At 38.8% G+C, this 18,166-nt stretch overlaps 2 protein-coding genes across 3 annotated transcripts in view; both read left to right on the forward strand.

The window, feature by feature from the left end:
- Positions 1-1,296, forward strand: part of HIF1A (hypoxia inducible factor 1 subunit alpha) — a 41,956-nt gene extending 40,660 nt beyond the window's left edge. The window contains exon 15 of the mRNA XM_032405250.1: positions 23-1,296. Coding sequence (XP_032261141.1) covers positions 23-174 — 152 coding nt within the window. The 3' untranslated portion in view covers positions 175-1,296. The remainder of the gene's footprint in view (positions 1-22) is intronic.
- Positions 1,297-13,012: 11,716 nt separating this feature from the next.
- The window catches only part of SNAPC1 (small nuclear RNA activating complex polypeptide 1), a 31,168-nt gene continuing 26,014 nt past the window's right edge, over positions 13,013-18,166 (forward strand). For both annotated transcript variants that reach the window (XM_032405251.1, XM_032405252.1), the window contains exons 1-4: positions 13,013-13,231; positions 15,796-15,955; positions 16,111-16,251; positions 16,810-16,914. In XM_032405251.1, coding sequence (XP_032261142.1) covers positions 13,104-13,231; positions 15,796-15,955; positions 16,111-16,251; positions 16,810-16,914 — 534 coding nt within the window. In that variant the 5' untranslated portion in view covers positions 13,013-13,103. The remainder of the gene's footprint in view (positions 13,232-15,795; positions 15,956-16,110; positions 16,252-16,809; positions 16,915-18,166) is intronic.

Consider the following 18,166-nt stretch of genomic DNA (forward strand, 5'->3'; position numbering starts at 1 on the left):
TACGCATGTCTTTGTTTTTCAGATTTAGCATGTAGACTGCTGGGGCAATCAATGGATGAGAGTGGATTACCACAACTGACCAGTTATGATTGTGAAGTTAATGCTCCTATACAAGGCAGCAGAAACCTACTGCAGGGTGAAGAATTACTCAGAGCTTTGGATCAAGTTAACTGAGCTTTTTCGTAATCTCATTCCTTTTTTTGGACACTGGTGGCTCATTACCTAAAGCAGTCTATTTATATTTTCTATATCTAGTTTTAGAAGCCTGGCTACAATACTGCACAAACTTGGTTAGTTCAATCTTGATCCCCTTTCTACTTCATTTACATTAATGCTCTTTTTTAGTACATTCTTTAATGCCAGATCACAGACAGCACGTTTTCACAGTTCCTTGGTATTTAAACCATTACATTGCAGTAGCGTCATTTTTAAAATGCACCTTTTTATTTATTTATTTTGGGCTAGGGAGTTTGTCCCTTATCGAATTATTTTTAATAAGATGCCAATATAATTTTTTTTAAGAAGGCAGTAACCTTTCATCATGATCAGTTTGAAAAATTTTTACTCAGTTTTTTCACATTTTACATAAACAATAATGATTTGCCAGCAGTACATGGTAGCCACAATTGCACAATATATTTTCTTAAAAAAATACCAGCAGTTACTCATGCAATATATTCTGCATTTATAAAACTAGTTTTTAAGAAGAAATTTTTTTTTTGGCCTATGAAATTGTTAAACCTGGAACATGACTTTGTTAATCATATAATGATGATTCTTAAATGCTTGTATGGTTTATTATTTAAATGGGTAAAGCCATTTACATGATATAGAAAGATATGCATATATCTGGAAGGTATGTGACATTTATTTGGATAAAATTCTCAATTCAGAGAAATGATCTGATGTTTCTGTAGTCACTTTGCCAGCTCAAAAGAAAACAATATCCTATCTGTAGTTGTGGAAGTTTATGCTAATATTGTGTAATTGATATTAAACCTAAATGTTCTGCCCACCCTGTTGGTATAAAGATATTTTGAGCAGATTGTGAGCAAGAAAAAAAATCATGCTTTGTTAGCAAAATTGCCTAGTATGTTAATTTGCTCAAAATTTGATGTTTGGTTTTATGCACTTTGTCGCTATTAACATCCTTCTGTTTTCATATAGATTTCAATAATTGAGTAATTTTAGAAGCATTATTTTAGAAATATATAGTTGTCACAGTAAACATCTTGTTTTTCTATGTGCATTGTACAAATTTTTCATTCCTTTTGCTTTTTGTGGTTGGATCTAACACTAACTGTATTGTTTTGTTACATCAAATAAACATCTTCTGTGGACCAGGCCCCCTTTGATCAGCTTTTATGTTAAAATATTTGCTTCAGTGCCTCCAACTCATAAAATTGATTACCAACAATTTAATTATGAAAATTACATCAATAATGATTATTTCTACATTTATTTTGTCACTTTATACTGTGTCCCTAAAGTCATGTTAAGTAAAATCAAATTATAATGTTCCACTGTAAAAAAATACGCTTTTAGAAAAGAAACTTGTCATTTATAAATTTATGAACCTATTAAAGTAAAGCCGATTTTAATGCTTTAATCCCAGGTGAATGGGATGAGTGAAGCAAATCCTGAACATTATAGTTACATAATGTTGTAAGGGCTAGAAGTGCCTCTAAAGATTTCCAATCTATTCCCATTTCATAGATGAAGAAATGTAGACCTCAAATGATAATCGACTTGTCCCAAGTCTTCAAGGTAATAAATGGTACACCAAAGATTTAAACTTAGGTCTTCTGACTGTGATATGAAACTAGAACAAACTTCGCATTTTTTGTTTTAATGATACTGTATATATTTTTAAAATAATTTACTCATTTTTTCCTGTATTTTTTTTTATGGAATAGCTATATTTCTTTTTTAAAAAAAATTTTATTGTTATGTTAATCACCATACATTACATCATTCGTTTTTGATGTAGTGTTCCATGATTCATTGTGCATAACACCCAGTGCTCCATGCAGAACGTGCCCTCTTTAATACCCATCACCAGGCTAACCTATCCTCCCACCCCCCTCCCCTCTAGAACCCTCAGTTTGTTTTTCAGAGTCCATCGTCTCTCATGGTTGGACTCCCCCTCCATTGTCTCTCATGGTTCGTCTCCCCCTCTGATTTCCCCCCCTTCATTCTTCCCCTCCTGCTATCTTTTTTTTTTTCTTAACATATATTGCATTATTTGTTTCAGAGGTATAGATCTGTGATTCAACAGTCTTGCACAATTCACAGCGCTCACCATAGCACATACCTTCCCCAATGTCTATCACCCAGCCACCCCATCCCTCCCACCCCCCCCACTCCAGCAACCCTGCGTTTGTTTCCTGAGATTAAGAATTCCTCATATCAGTGAGGTTATATGATACATGTCTTTCTCTGATTGACTTATTTCGCTATATTTCTTTTCTGATTATAAAAGTAATACATTCTCACTTTAAAAAATTTAGTACAGGGGTGCCTGGGTGGCTCAGTCGTTAAGCGTCTGCCTTCGGCTCAGGTCATGATCCCAGGGTCCTGGGATCGAGCCCCGCATCAGGCTCCCTGCTCAGCGGGAAGCCTGCTTCTCCCTCTCCCACTCCCCCTGCTTGTGTTCCCTCTCTAGCTGTCTCTCTCTCTGTCAAATAAATAAATAAAATCTTTAAAAAAAAAAAAAAAATTTAGTACAAAAAGATGAAAAATCACTGTGAACCTCTGCACCTAGAAGTAACAGCAAATGATTTTTATGGACAAATTACAGAGGCAGTGCCAGAGCCTTAGGTCCTGTAACCTGATGTTATGAGAACAAAATATCCTGAACAAAATGAACTAAGCCCCAGATCTTAGGTGGCTGTTTTTCTCTTAGACTGAAAAAATGTTATTACAATTACATGAAACTTTGGGAACAAAAATTTATAATATGAAGACTTACTCCAAGATTTGGGGAGCACATGTATATTTCACTGTAAATACTACAATGCGAAGTGCATCTGCATTTCATTACAGATAGTACAGAGATGGTATTTTAGAATAAAATAGTTGCTTCATATTTTCAGGTCAAAATACCAAAAATCCTGCTTATTTTGGTAGCAAATTAGCTCTAGTTGAAAACTAGAAGTGGATGTATAGTTTTCAAATATTAGTAAGTGGTCAGATTATATGTAATGACCGGGAGTCAGAAAATGACTTGTAAGAGCAATGATTTAGAAGAGAAAGTCACTTTAAAGGAGAGTAGAACTGGAAGAAAATAAGTACCCACCTCTTGGTCATTCAGAAATTCCCCCCCACACACACACACACCCCGGAGTGCTTGAAGCTGTTGCAAATAGCAGAACCAGCTCTTCCTTCCCAGCATTGTGCCCTCTCTTTGAGACTCATTTACTTCTTTATAATGCCTTTCTCTGAAGTATAACCCTACTCTAGCAACTAGAATTCTATAATAGCTTTTCTCTCCTTATGCATGCCTATCACTTACCCACTTTTATGGTGCCACTGTGAGTGAATGATCACAGTATTATTTTCACACCTGAAGAAAAGTATGGCAAAGGAATTTAGTGTATTTTGTTTTGTTCTAAGCCTTACCTTTAACTTTGGAACTAAAAAGAGTTCCACAGAGAGCTTACCACAGCTAAATACAATGGCTTTTAGATTAGGAGTTTAAAATGAATCTGACATCTATTAGGTATTATATGTTAGACTTTGTGCTAAGCATTTTGCATGTTATCTTACAATCTTCAAAAAACACCTATGAATTAATATTTATATCTCACTTTATAGATGAGGAAACAGTCTTGGAGAGGTAGCTCAAGGTTCAAAGCATTTGAGCTGGCCATCAGTGACTCCATAGTAGAACATATCCTTTTCCCTGATAACTTTAAATAGCAAACAAGAGAAAACAGTGGGGTGAAGGTAATGATACCAGAGCACATTGAGGGGATGTCCTAAGGGAGAAATGGCAAGACATAAATGGAAATGAGTAAAAATGGTGTTCTACAGTGCTACCGAATTTTGAGTTTGAACTAGAGATTCAGGTGTCTGGTGACGGAGACATTAACTCACAAGTAAAAGAGGTGATTTATGGAAAGCCCGCTAATGAACTATAAAAGGTTATACCAATGTATGATACGGTTCTCCCAGAGCTGTTTGACTTAATGGCATAACAGACATGTTTATTTTAAGTCTGTATAACTTTGCAACTATCACTCCAAATAGCTCTTTTCCCTTAAAACCTCTAAAATACAGACAAGATGAGCTTAAAGTTACTGGCTTTGCAGAAACTTAAACACTGAGATTCTAAAAGTTCCGATTTCTAGTGTAGCAACATCAGAAACAAGTTGCAAAGAATATGGAATCTTTTTTCTAACAATAGGGTTTTGGTTAAATAAAACCTTTGCCAGCATGTTGCCAACTGTAACCAACAAAAGTGTAAAGAAAAAAATCTTTTACTCAGGTGTTTGGTTTTTTTTTTTTTTTAGGTCCGCCACTAACCACTCTACTCGTATTTCATCCCTTAAAATAGCGCTGAACCTGTTGTCCCAGATCGTTTTACAAATCGTTGTTCGATCTGTAGAATTTGATACGAATAGTCTCCTTGTACTGTAAAAGCTATACCTTACCACAAACCCTCCTATAAAACGCCTTCTGGAGCTTTATTGTGTTCACACTTTTCAGAGGTTTGGACATAATTTTCTTACCTGTAGTGGACGGTTTTATCCAAGACGCTGCCCAGACACCCGATCTCCTTGTACTATTTAATTTCTTTTATTCCCTTGTCTCGGCTCCATGATCCGGGACGGAGAGAAAAGACAGGTGCCTGAGAGCAGCACTGATCAGACAGACCCCTCAGCGGGGAAATAACAAGGATGCGGAAGGGACCGGTCACCCCTTCTATGCCTGGTGCCGCCGGTACTACATGATAAGGATGCGAAACACAAGCCGCTGGGAAAAACGCCCAAGCCCCGCCCGCCGCGCTGCAGGCCCCGCCCCGGTACGTGCTCGGGCGCAGCACCGCAGCCCCAGCCCCAGCCCCCGCCCCCGGCTCGGAGGCCGGGTTCGCCCCGTGGGGCTGCTGCTCCCGGCGCCCGCCTACGTGTGAAAGCTCATGTGAGCGGCGCGGCCCCTGCTGCCTCTGCCCGGGCGGGCCGGGTGCGCTGGTGGTCAGCAGTGCCCTTTGTCTTCGCTGATTTGTCCAATTCTGATGTCTGGCCTTTGTCCCAACGTCTCTGGCATGAGATGGTTGGGAGATTCAGGGAATAGAGACCCGATGTGTTGCTGTGGAGCTGTCTGCGGAACTCCCAAATACTTTGGGGTGTGCAGCTGTGCTTTATGGAATAGAAAAGTATCTGAGGTGTCCTAACAGATTGGACCTTGTTTAACTATATAACAGGTTTTAAAAATTAGTCATCTACTAATCTGGTCAAAAACAGAGGACTCTTTTGGTTATTTAAATAAATTTCCCATGAGGCACTCAAAGATGTAGTTTATTTTAAATAAAGCACTTTGAGATATCCCTGATTAAGTAAATTGGAAATTTAGCTGCCCCAGGTGTTTTGTTTGGTTTTGCTTTTTGTTTGTCGTGTTTTTTGAATATTGTGTGCCAGCACCCTATTGAGGCCAGCTATTGAGAATCCTTTGGGAGAAGATAATCTTGTTGGACAGAAGGGAGGTGAGTTTATGGAATACGGAGAAGCCTGGGGCATTAAATTTAATCTCCTGTAATTAGTATGTTAAGATTGTGCAGTTTGTAGTAAAAGTACAAAGAAAGGTATTGTTTAAATTAATAACCTCATATGTGCATATCCACAGTTGTCAACATTTTACATTTTGTTTTAAATTGCTTCCTTCAGGAAAATTCAATGTTCATGGTTTTTCAAACAGAATATCCAAGAAAGTAAGAGTCGCATTTTTAAAAAGTGATCAAGGTGTTTTAAATATGTTTTACTAATAAAAACTGATCTGTAGCCTCAATCATCTTGTGTGTTTGTATTTATTGATTTAGAGGGGTGCCACTTAAAGAGAGTGCTACAACTCTTTTGGTCTTACGGATGCTTAATAATCATAAACTGGTGATTCTCCACAGAGCAGAGCAGGCTGGGGGGTGGGGTGGGTGGCTGTAATGTTTATCACCAAGGGCAATGTATTTTAAAAAGTTGAGAAACATCATACATATATATATATAGCCTCACAAGTAGATTAGAACTCTGTTAAGTCAATTCTATTTTTTAGAGATCTTTGAAACATTAAAACATTAAGAAACACTATATAGAGATCCTTTCCAAATATTTCTGGATAATATTTGCTCTTTGAAACAGATTTTTTTTTTTAATGGTTCTACACATACCTGCTACGACAAACATAGGAGCTCTGAACAGCTGTGGGGTAAACCATCATAAACTGTTTCCTGATTTCCCAGTCTGCTGGTAGAATATTGAAAGCAAAAACAAAAGCATAAACAGAAGTGAGGTATTAACACTACAAATTAGAGAGGAGCCAGCACAGCCTGGGTAGGTGCTATGCCTCCTCCCAGGCAAATTCAACTGCAAACATCTGCCACCCCTGTGAACCTCCATGTCACTACACCTTTAGCTTTCTTCTTCTTCTTCTTTTTTTGTTTTAAGCTTCCTTGGTCATTTATGCATGTCTCATCTCCCCCAGTAAAGTTCTTAGCTCCTTCCAGCATGATTCCATATGATTCATCTTTGATTGCTCCTTAAAACCTTCCACTCTGCTTGCACAAGGACAACTCACACATGATTAAAGGTGGGAGAGGATCTCGTGTGATAAGGGGACCAGAGAAGAATTATGATCAGAGAAAGAGAATGGGGAAAACAGGACTATCTTCCAGTCTTCCAGTGAAATCCATTCATTCAGTGAACAATTACTGAGGGTGGAGTGAGTCCAAGGTGTTTGCTATGTTCAGAATGTTTGTTTCCTCTCAACATTCATATGTTGAAACCTAACCTCCAAGATGATACTAGTAGGAAGTGGGGCCTTTGGGCAGTGATTAGGTCATGAGGGTGGAGCCTCATGAAAGGGATTCCTGCCCTTATAATAGAGACCTTTTTTATGAGCCTCCACCCTCATGACCTAATCACTGCCCAAAGGCCCCACTTCCTAAAACTATCATCTTGGAGTTTAGGTTTCAAGATATGAATGTTGATAGCCTCTCCTTGAGAGCTCCATTGCTTCCTTTGGCTGTGTGAGGATTCAATGAGAAGTCAGCCATCTGCAAGTGTAACAGGGTTCTCACTGGCCTCCAGAACTCCAGGAATCAGTGTTTGTTATTTATAAGCTCCCGAATTTATGGTATTTTTCTTTTTCTTTTTTTTTTAAAGATTTTATTTATTTATTTGACAGAGAGAGAGCACAAGTAGGCAGAGTGACAGGCAGATGGAGAGGGAGAAACAGGCTCTCCGCTGAGCAGGGAGCCGGATGTGGGGCTCAATCCCAAGATCCCAGGATCATGACCTGAGCCGAAAGCAGCCGCTTAACGGACTGAGCCACCCAGGCGCCCCTATGGTATTTTTCTTAAAGCAGCTTGAACAGACTAGGACAATGTTATTCTAAGACCTGTGGATGATACAAATATTCCAGAATGTGGTGCCTACCATCAACAGCCCATTCTATGAACTACTCACACATTCAACTGTTAATGGGCAAAACATGATTGAAAACTAAATAGAATGTTTATTGGCCATTTAAGATGTTCTGAGTCACCATTACCTTTTCTTTTAATGAATTGTTTCTAGCTTGATAATCTGTATCCAGACTACACTGCTCCCCACAGGAACCTCAAATTTGGCTTCTGAAAAACTGTGCTCCAAATGATTCATCATATGTTCTCCAAATGCCTTCTCCTCCTGCATTCCCTGCTCCGTGTCCCAAACCAATCCCTAGAGGTCACTTGTCACTTACGACCTTATCCACCACATCCAGTCTGACTCAGTTCTTTTTCCTTAAATTTTCACTGTGGAAATTGAGTATGAACAAAAGTAAAGAGAATAGTATAATGATGCCCAAGTCTCTGCTATTGGGTTCCCTAGGAAGTAGACTCCGAGATGGAGACTGCAGGTCATGTATTAGTGCTTTAAGGGACAACATGAGAAAGCAGAAAACCGGAAGTGGGCAGAGGGAGAAACCAAGCTGAGATGCAGTCCCAACAAAGATCTTCAGCAGCCATATGCGGAGCTCTAGACCTGGAATAGTCCTTGAGAGTTGTCCCAAGTTACAGAGAGGACTGGGGCCTTTACACCCCTACACTGATCAGTCATTGGATGGGGGAGTTATGCCTTTAAATGCATCTCCAGGAAAATGGCAGTATGAGGAGCTCCATGGACTTGTTCCCCAGTGAAACAACTACAACTGGCAAGAATTTTTAAAAAATACCATTTAAAGTTTCTTGAAATTGTCCGAAGAGAATACAGCAGATGAAGAAAATTTTATTTAAGAAAATATACTAAATCTTGGTAAGAACATCAAGAGTTAGTGACACTTGAGCCATGACCTGCTGCCTCCCCCACCCTGCTCAGTATGACAAAAGCTCAACTCCAGGTGGGTGTGGCCAAGAAAGGGCTCCCTCTTCCCCTACATCCCAAATGGCTATGGTATCTTTCTGGGAGGGCCAGGCAGCCAGCACTTCTCATCCTCTTTAACTTCATGTTGCAAAGGTAAGAGATTGGAGAGATCGGGAACTCCTTTCTTCCTTTCAGACACTATTCATAGGACAGGCTCTATCCCAGGTGCAGCAGGCCAAGAGTGGTAGGACCCCAACTGCTTTCACCCCAGCTCACATTTGTAAGCTGGGAGTTCCATGCCAGCAGAGGCAGCCTGAGAAGAATTACTGCCCCCTCCTACAACCCTGCTCTCATTCTGAGAGAAGTGGGTCTCTATCCCCATCCCCAGCCCCATAGCAGTGGCTCAGAGATTTTGCCCAGGGGGAGAGAAAGTCCATTAGAACAGAAATTCAGAAGCTCTCCCCACAGGAATGGACTCTATTTGGAAGAGTGTGAGAAGATTCAAATCCAAAGGTGCTGTTAAAAACAGTGTATGTTTTGGTGGTAATTAAGAAGAGGCTGGTAGCTCCATGGCAGCAACAAGTTAAACTGCAGACCAAGGAGTTTACCAGAGAAAGCCAAGGAAAGAGACAACTAAGAGAAGTCCTCTTGGGATCGGAACAGGCCTCAAAGACTACCTCTGCAAAGGAGCCTAAATGTAATTGGATTAGACTGTGGAGCAATTCATGCCCCTAGGACACTCTCAAAAGCAATGGAGCAATCAATAGGCAATTACTGGAGCCTAATGGTTGGGTGTGATAACAACAGAGGCTCTTTAACAGAGAGATCTGGAAGAGACAGCCAAAGAAAGCCTTGCTAAAACCACTGTCATCCCAGGTAACTGTGTGCAAAGCCAGGGCTGTACCCTCTGAGTAGCTACTTAAGAGGCTTCACCTGGGGGAAATGGACTTCACTAAAATAGTCCAGCCAGGTCACTAAACAAATAAACAAGGACAAAAAAACAAAAAACAAAAACAATAAGCCCCATGGGAAAGAGGGAGCAATCAGTATTGAGAATTGCTACAATAAGTTATATATACTAACAGTAAATATTTTGGTATCTTAACAACAGGTGCAGAGCCATACAATTGTGTATTGGCTTCAATTAGGCCTGCACATTTGATATATGACAGAAGTGACTTTTTAGACCATTAGGGAAAGGGTGGATTATTCAATCGGAGGTGCAAGGAAATTACACATATGGAAAATACATATACATAGATATATATGGTTTTATATATATATATATATATACACAAAAAAGTGAAATTGGATCCTTAACTCATACCATACATAGAAATAATTTTTAGATGGATACGGTGAATTAAAAGTGAAAGGCAACACTTTAAGACTTTTGGAATAAACTTGTGGCAGCAATGTTGGCAATTCAACAAAGATTATGCACCTCTTCCATAGAGTTTTTGTGGGGAAGAGGTTGCCCAGTTAGGGACAACGTTTCCCAGGTCTCTTTGCCTTGGGGTAGGACGATGTGAGTGACTTTTTGATAACAGGATGTGGACTGAAATAATGTACACCAGTGCTTCTTAAACTGTCTGTGGTAATGGACAATTTGTCTCCAATTTATTATGGATCAATACTTTTGTAAACGAAAACAGAAATAAATTACCAGAAAATTGATATTTAAAAAGTCAGACCAAATGCAAGCCTGTTTTTTATTATTAGAATTAACAGACATAAAATTACTTTGCCAGATTGCTATTAAAAGTTTACAAATACTTATTCTTAATTTCTGTACTACTAAGTGATGGAGAGGTAATAAATAGTTTGTGGACCAGCAGAGGTTAGCAGACCGACCACCTGTTGAGTGTACACCACTCCTAGGCATGGCTCATAAAAATCTCTCAGGCAATCTTTCACATTCTTTCTTCCTCTGTCTACAGACTAGATGTTGATGCTCAGGGTGACTTTAAAAAACAATGGCTGAAGATGGCAGAGACTTCATCAGTCTGGGTCCCTGGATGACTTCTCGGAGTAGAACCCTTCCTGCCCCATCTTGCCATTAATGTGAAAAAAATTTTTTTCTTTTGTGTTAAGCTACTGAGCATTTAAGTTTATTAAGTCACACTACTGGCATTAGCTCAGCTAATAATGAAATATAGGGAACACATTTATAGACAAAAGTCCTTATTGGAAAAGATTTAAAAATTGACTACACTAAAAATAAGAATCTCTGTACATCAAAAATCACCATAAAGATAGTAAACAAAAACAAATCAGACTGGGGAAAGATATTTATAATACATATAACATACACCAGTTTAGTATTCAGAATATATAAGGTGATCCTACCAATCAACTGAAAAAGGTGAACAACCCAATTGAAACATGGACAAAATATATGAACAGGCATTTCATAGTAGAGGGAATAGGAAAAAAATTAGAATTTAAGAAGATGCACAACCACGTTGATAATCAGAAAAATGCATATTAAGACCACAATTAGATACCAAGTTTTTGAGATGATATGGCTGAATTTGGAACTGCCATACACTGAAGTGAAAATCAGTTCAACCGTGCTAGAACAACAATTTAACATTATCTTTTAAAGTTTCACACTTGCACCCATTATCATCTAACAATTCTACTGTACGTTGTATATACTGCTGTAAGATGTAAGCAGAATTGCCAACTTTGGCAAACAAAAATAAAGGACCTCCTTTAAAATACAGTTAAACTGTGCTTAAGATAAACAATGAGTAATTTTTAAAATTTTATCTGCAATTCAAATTTAATTTGGCCTCATCTACTTTATCTGGGAATCCTACAAATAAGAGGAGCCATGTACAAAAGTGTTCATAGTAGCATTGTTTATAATAGTAAAATCTAGAACCCACCTAAATTTGCAGAGGAAATAATGGATAAACTATGTATTCACACAACGGAACATTAGACAGCAGTGAAAATGAACTACAGCTATGAATAAATATTAGAAACATTATTTAATGTAAAAAATAATTCAGGGGCGCCTGGGTGGCTGAGTCGTTAAGTGTCTGCCTTCCGCTCAGGTCATAATCCCAGAGTCCGGGATCTGCCCGCATCGGGCTCCCTGCTCCGCGGGAAGCCTGCTTCTCCCTCTCCCACTTCCCCTGCTTGTGTTCCCTCTCTCGCTGAGTCTCTCTCTGTGAAATAAGTAAATAAATAAATAAATCTTTAAAAAAATTAAAAAATAATTCAAAGACCATGTATTAGAAATTGCAAAAAAAAAAAAAAAAGTAAAGTAAAAAAAATAAAAGAAAGGGGAGTGGTGCCTGGCCGGCTCAGTTGGTAAAGCATGCTACTCTTGATCTCTAGGCCATGAGTTCAAGTCCCAAGTTGGGACTTAAAAAAAAAAATTGCAAATACCATTTTCATAAGACTCAAAACCAACCACAACTAAACAATATAGTGTCCATACACATGTCATAAAGTATATACAAGAGAAGGAGAAGCAAAACAAGGTAGTTGTTACTAAGGTAGTGGTAGAGGTAGAATAGGTTAGAGGAAGAGTTCACAGATTAATGTGACAGAGTTGGTAGTGTTCCTGTTCTGCACAGGTAGAAGGTACACGTGTATTCGTTTCATCGCTATGCTTATCTCAGATATGTTACATAAGGTTTTACATAAGGTTTTGTGTATACATAAAATATTACATAAAATTTAAAAAATAGATCGACAATCAGGAACATTACGTGAGTTGAACAGATCTACGGACAGATCATCTAATGTTATTATATTGGGATACCACTCCTAAAGAATAAATACAGCATGCCCCGCAATCTGAAAATGGTGAAAAGTACAAAATACAGCTCCGTATCTAGCTCCAGGGAGAAGCTCAGAGGTGGAGTGCACAGAGAGCCAATTAAGCCAAATAATCCATAAATATAAATAAATACTTTCAGCTAAGTACTGTGCTAGATTATTATGAGCATACGGGGTGGGTGGTGGCGGGGAGATGTTCACAAGTTTCTCAACTTGTGGTTGCAAAAGACTGCTACGGTTACAACGAGAGACACATTAAGCACTATATTATGTGGCTGTGGACTGTGACAGAATGAGTCCAGTCCATTCCTCCTAGTAAACCGTCTTTAGATCCTGTTTCCACCAGGAGGTAGGTTGAAGATGGGGAACTGTTCTTGCCTAGTCACACTAGGGTCACTTTAAAGGAAAGTGATAGTAAGGGTAAAGCCAATTAACACAAGCTAGCCTAATGCAGACCTAAAATCCTTCTTGGGCTCACAGGACACTTCAGACATAAACCTCTTCAATGAAATTTAAAGGACTGACCTTAGCTCCCTGCTAAGGAGAGCTGAGCAGGTGAAAACGACAGGCATCCACGCATGCGCAGTAAGAAAACCTCGGCTCGCGCGAGTCCGGCTGGAGGCGGAGCTAACGGGGCCGGATAATACGTCACGGAGCGCAAGTGCGTCGCGTGTAGGGGGTGGAAGGTCGGGCCCTGGTTTTCTCGGCGACGGCGGCGGGCTGGTTGGCGCGTTTTGTGTGGGCTTTGCAGGCATGGGGACTCCTCCAGGCTTGCAGACTGACTGCGAGGCGCTGCTCAGCCGCTTCCAGGAGACGGATAGTGTGCGTTTCGAGGATTTCACGGAGCTCTGGAGGAGTATGAAGTTCGGGACCATCTTCTGGTGGGTGTTTCTACTCCGCTGCCCTCCCCTCTCCCTGGTCGGGGGAGGCATCGCAGCCCCTGGGAAAGGCTGAGAAAGGCGGCAGTCTCAGAACGCTGCCCCCAGCTCTCCTGGGCCTTCTTCCTGGGCACTTTCATTGGTTTCGGCTGCATCCTTCTGCGGCCTCCAGGCGAATGTTATTTCTGCCCGGCCGTCCTTCTAAACCCTCCTCTGCCTCATCCTGGCCTCATCCTGCCCATCCCCCATCGTTTGCCTTCCTCCATGCTTTATCCTCCATGTTTAAAAACAAAACAAACACCTAAGCAAGGACAAACCCCTGCACGACCGAATTCATTTTTCATACAACAACCAAAGTTGTCTTTCAGAAGTGCAGGTTTGATCCTGTCACTCCCCTGCTTACCACTCCAGTGGTTTCCGGTGCCCTTAGGATAAAGCTCAAATTCCCTAATATGCACGGCAAGACGCTCTCTGACTGGCCTCAGCCCATCTCAGCAGCTTTATCTGCAGTTCCATCCTCCATGCACGCAATTGCTCCATTCTGCCTATGGCCCTCTTCAGGCGTTTCCAAAGCCTGGAGCTTTCCCCCAGCTCTTTCTGCCAGGCCACCTTTTTCTTCACTCAGTTTTAACCTCAGATGACAGTTCTTTAGGAAAGCCTTCCTTTCCCCTTCTAGAGTTAAGTAAGGCGTTCATACTCTGTTTTTCCGAGAGCACTCTGCTTATTTTATCTGTGGACTTAACTACCACAGGTTATTGTAAAGTATAGTATAGTAGTTAAGAGCAGATTACTGAGTCCCACTGCCTGATTTTGAATCAGAGTCGGCAGAGTAACTTAACTTTGGGGAACTCACTTGCCTGAGCTTCCATATCTGTAGAATGGAGACAGTGATAATACATCATATTGTAGGCCTGAGAGTTAATGAGCTAATAGATGTTAAGTGCACTCTAAGTACTCCATAAGTATTCATTACTATTATTATTGCTTTAAAATTTTCCCTCCACTCCATAGAGCTCTGGGGACAGTGACTGTATGAATTTGGTATCCATTAGCATAACATATATAATATTGCAAAAGCTAAATAATTGGCTGAATGAGTTCTTGTGATTAAAACTCTATGTTTTCCTGAAGAAAAAAATAAAAGGTCTCTTTTTTGTCTTAATATAATAATTACTTATGTAGTTTGTACATTGCATGGTTTGAGGATAGAGAGCTATTTGTTGTACAGTTACTGAAAAGAAAGGAACTAATTAGCACAAGGGGAGAGGGAGAATCAGGCTCCCCTCGGGGCTCTATCCTAGGATCCCAGAATCATGATCTGAGCCGAAGGCAGACACTTAACCCACTGAGCCACCCAGGCACCCTGGAAAGGAACTAATTTTTTTTTTAAAAGGTTTTATTTATTTGACAGAGAGAGAGAGCACAAGCACGAGTGCGGCAGGGAGAGGGAGAAGCAGGCTCTCCCACAGAGCAGGGAGCCCGATGTGGGGCTCGATCCCAAGACCCTGGGATCATGACCTGAGCCAAAGGCAGTAGCTTAACCAACTGAGCCACCCAGGCGCCCCAGGAACTAATTTTTTAATGGCTACTAAATGTGATGTGATTATAGCTTAATGTATTTAATCCATAGTACAACTCTGAAAAGCAGGTATATAATTATCCTTGTTTTATAAAAGGGGAAATTGAGGCTTAAGGAGGTTAAGTAATCTTCATGATCACACAGCTAGTAGGTGGTAGAGCAGATATTGAAACCTATATGTCTGCCTGTATCCAAAACCCATGGTCTTTCAGTGCATTGCCCCTGAAAAGTGGCAGTTAAGGAAAATTTTGCTGGGGTTACTTCAATATTTAGCTAATGAGGAAAAACTAAAATGAGAAAGTAGGGACTACTTGAGTAGTGATGTTATTTCTTTAGAAATTGCTTTGGTTACTAATACCACAGTAGCAATTTTGCATTCTTTTAGTATATTTATTATTTGAAGAGCCCAGGCTTTGGGAGTATAGGGTGATCTGCTGTTCTACTCTGCTCCTTCTTTACTTTGGTGAGCTTTACCCTGCAGAATTGGGAGGAGGGCAAGGGTTAGGTTGTATTGTGGTTCTCTAACTTTTTCATTTAGGTGTCTCAAAGACAAATGAGGTGTAGGGTGAATCCCTGAGAGTATTGGGGAAAATCTCCATTATATATTAAAATGCATGTAATTTTTTAATTTTATTCTGTAATATAACCATGATTATTTTAATATGTTAATTGTTTAAATTATTTTGTTAATCTGTTAATATGTTAAATGTTTAAAATTCTTACCCGGGAATAATTTGTAACCCCTCCCTTTTTGCTCTCCAATTCAGCAAGTAAAGTTGATGCTTTACAAAGAGCATTATGTTTACCTAGTGTATGTCTGTGCCTCAGGGTGAGAAGCACAGCAGAAAATTAGGTCATGCTTGATCACGAAAGGATCAGATGTGGAATGCCCCTTCAGTTTCTAGCAGCTTCTAGGATATACCTCTTCTAATTTTTGTTCATTACTTATTTACTTAGAGTCATAATATATTTTCTCTTTGTTTTCTAGTGGTAGAATGAGAAATTTAGAAAAGAACATGTTTACAAAAGAAGCACTGACTTTGGCTTGGCAATATTTTTTACCTCCATACACCTTCCAGATCAGAGTTGGTGCTTTGTATCTGCTGTATGGATTATATAACACCCAACTGTGTCAGCCAAAACAAAAGGTAATACTTATTTTCCCTCAGCAAAATAGGAAATAGGTACAATATTTTTACAACCAACTGATTTTAAGAGGAATGCCAGTGTTTCAAAATTATAATACATTTGTGAAAAAAGATTTACCTTTAGTAATTTTTTTTTTTACTCTTCTTGTTTGTAGATTAGAGTTGCCCTGAAGGATTGGGATGAAGTTTTAAAATTTCAGCAAGATTTGATAAATGCACAACATTTTGATGCAGCATATATTTTTAGGAAACTACGACTAGACAAAGCATTTCACTTTACAGCAATGCCCAAATTGGTATGTTGTCTAAAATAGATCGTTTTTCAAAATAAGAATTTATGCTTCATTGTTTATAAAGTACCTCAGTCTCCATATGTAATTTCTAATACTTGTAGAAAGGTTTCTTAAAATAGAAAATGCTTTCTGATTACTTTTTTTTTTTTTTCAAACAAAAATTTAGTCTCTGCTTTTAAATGCAGTGTGTTTCTAAATGCTATTAAATTGTTAGAAGAGGAAATTAGATTTGGCATCTGCCATTTGCTTATTTCTTTATTCAGACATCAGGTTACTGAAAGAGGACCAAGGAATTTTAATGTCAGTTGGTGAAAAGTTGAAACTTCCACTAATAAAATATATTTCTTCAGTCTTAATGACAGTTGAGACCCTAGATTAAAAGAGCATTAAGTCCTGATGCTGGTTCTGACAACAGCTGGCAAATCATGTAACTTGTCTGAATATCATCTGAATTTATAAGCATGTGGCATGTCATCTTAAAGGTTACTATAAAAGTCTAATAGTCTTTGGAAAATGTATTATCTAAAAAATATCCCTTAAAAGACATTCATTATCATATAGCTATCATATAGGATGAAGAAGAAAATTCAACGAGCTCAAGTTACAGAAGAATTTAAGGACCCGAATGATCGTGTAATGAAACTTATCACTTCTGATGTATTAGAGGTAAATTTGTTTTTTATGCCCTTGAAATTTAAAAAAAATTGTTTTATTGTTAACTATATGTTGAAGTTATACCTTCATCTATGGGATACTGAAATTTTTCTAATGATTTTAACCTACCATAGAATGCTTATTGTTCCTCCAAAGTATCAGAAATAATACATCCTAAATATATGAAAATTTATGGAATGAATCTTGAAACTCAGAAGCAAAAAGATGCAGAAGACTGTACTTGGACTCAGGATATTTAGATTCAAATACTGAAACCACCATTTGTATTTGACTTTAGATAGGTCATAAAACAAGAATTTAAAGTGACTTTATTTTTATTTTTTAATATTATGTATTCATTTCCTAAGTTCCTTTTTACAATGTTTATTTAAAACCCATTGAAAACGGTGAGGTTATTCTGATAAAACAAAAATTTGAAATCAAGAATTACAGATAAGAGCAGCTTTACCTGCTAATGTATTTTGGTATTTTATTTCAGTTGTTCAGTATTGAGAAAAAAAAAAAAATCTTCCTTCACATGGATCATTAGTGAGACTCAATAGAATTTTACATACATGGAAAAGCAGTGCCCTGAGGTTAAAACAAAACCCTTTACAGGACTGACTACAGACTTGTAATCTACGATATATTCAAATTTCAAAAGAATGGATATATCTATACCTAAAGGGAGAAAGAGTTCTCATGAGCGAGTGAGTCTAACCAGGTAGCAGCCTTGGTCAGGTTTTTTAATTTCTTTGAGCCTTAGTTTCCCCCTCTTTAATATTAGGATTACCATCCTTATTTCATCCAGTTGTGAGAATTGAAAATGATTTATCTCAGAATAATGCTGAGGATGGCCTGTGGCACGTAGTAGGCTCTTGATAAATGTTACTTCTTTTTTTTTCCTCAACTCTATTCAGTCTTTTCCATATCAGGAGTGAAAGAGGGATCAGATCTTCGATATGCTCAAATGTTTCTCTATGTTTTAGATGCCATCATATTCTAATAACTTCAGCCTATCAGATTTCATCTATTATGTTTGTAATTAAGGTAGCACATTGATTTTTTTTTAAAGATTTATTTACTTAGAGAAAGAGTGTGTGTACAAGAGCTGGGGGAGGGGCTGAGGGAGAGAGAATCTCAAGCAGACTCTCCACTGAATGCGGAGCAGGTTGCGGGGCTCAGTCTCAGGACCCATGAGATCATGACCTGAGCTGATATCAGGAGTCAGACGCTTAACCAACTGAGCCACCCAGGCAGCCTA

This window comes from Phoca vitulina, unplaced genomic scaffold (genome assembly GCF_004348235.1).
Source record: "Phoca vitulina isolate PV1807 unplaced genomic scaffold, GSC_HSeal_1.0 scaffold7, whole genome shotgun sequence".
Lineage (NCBI taxonomy): Eukaryota > Metazoa > Chordata > Mammalia > Carnivora > Phocidae > Phoca > Phoca vitulina.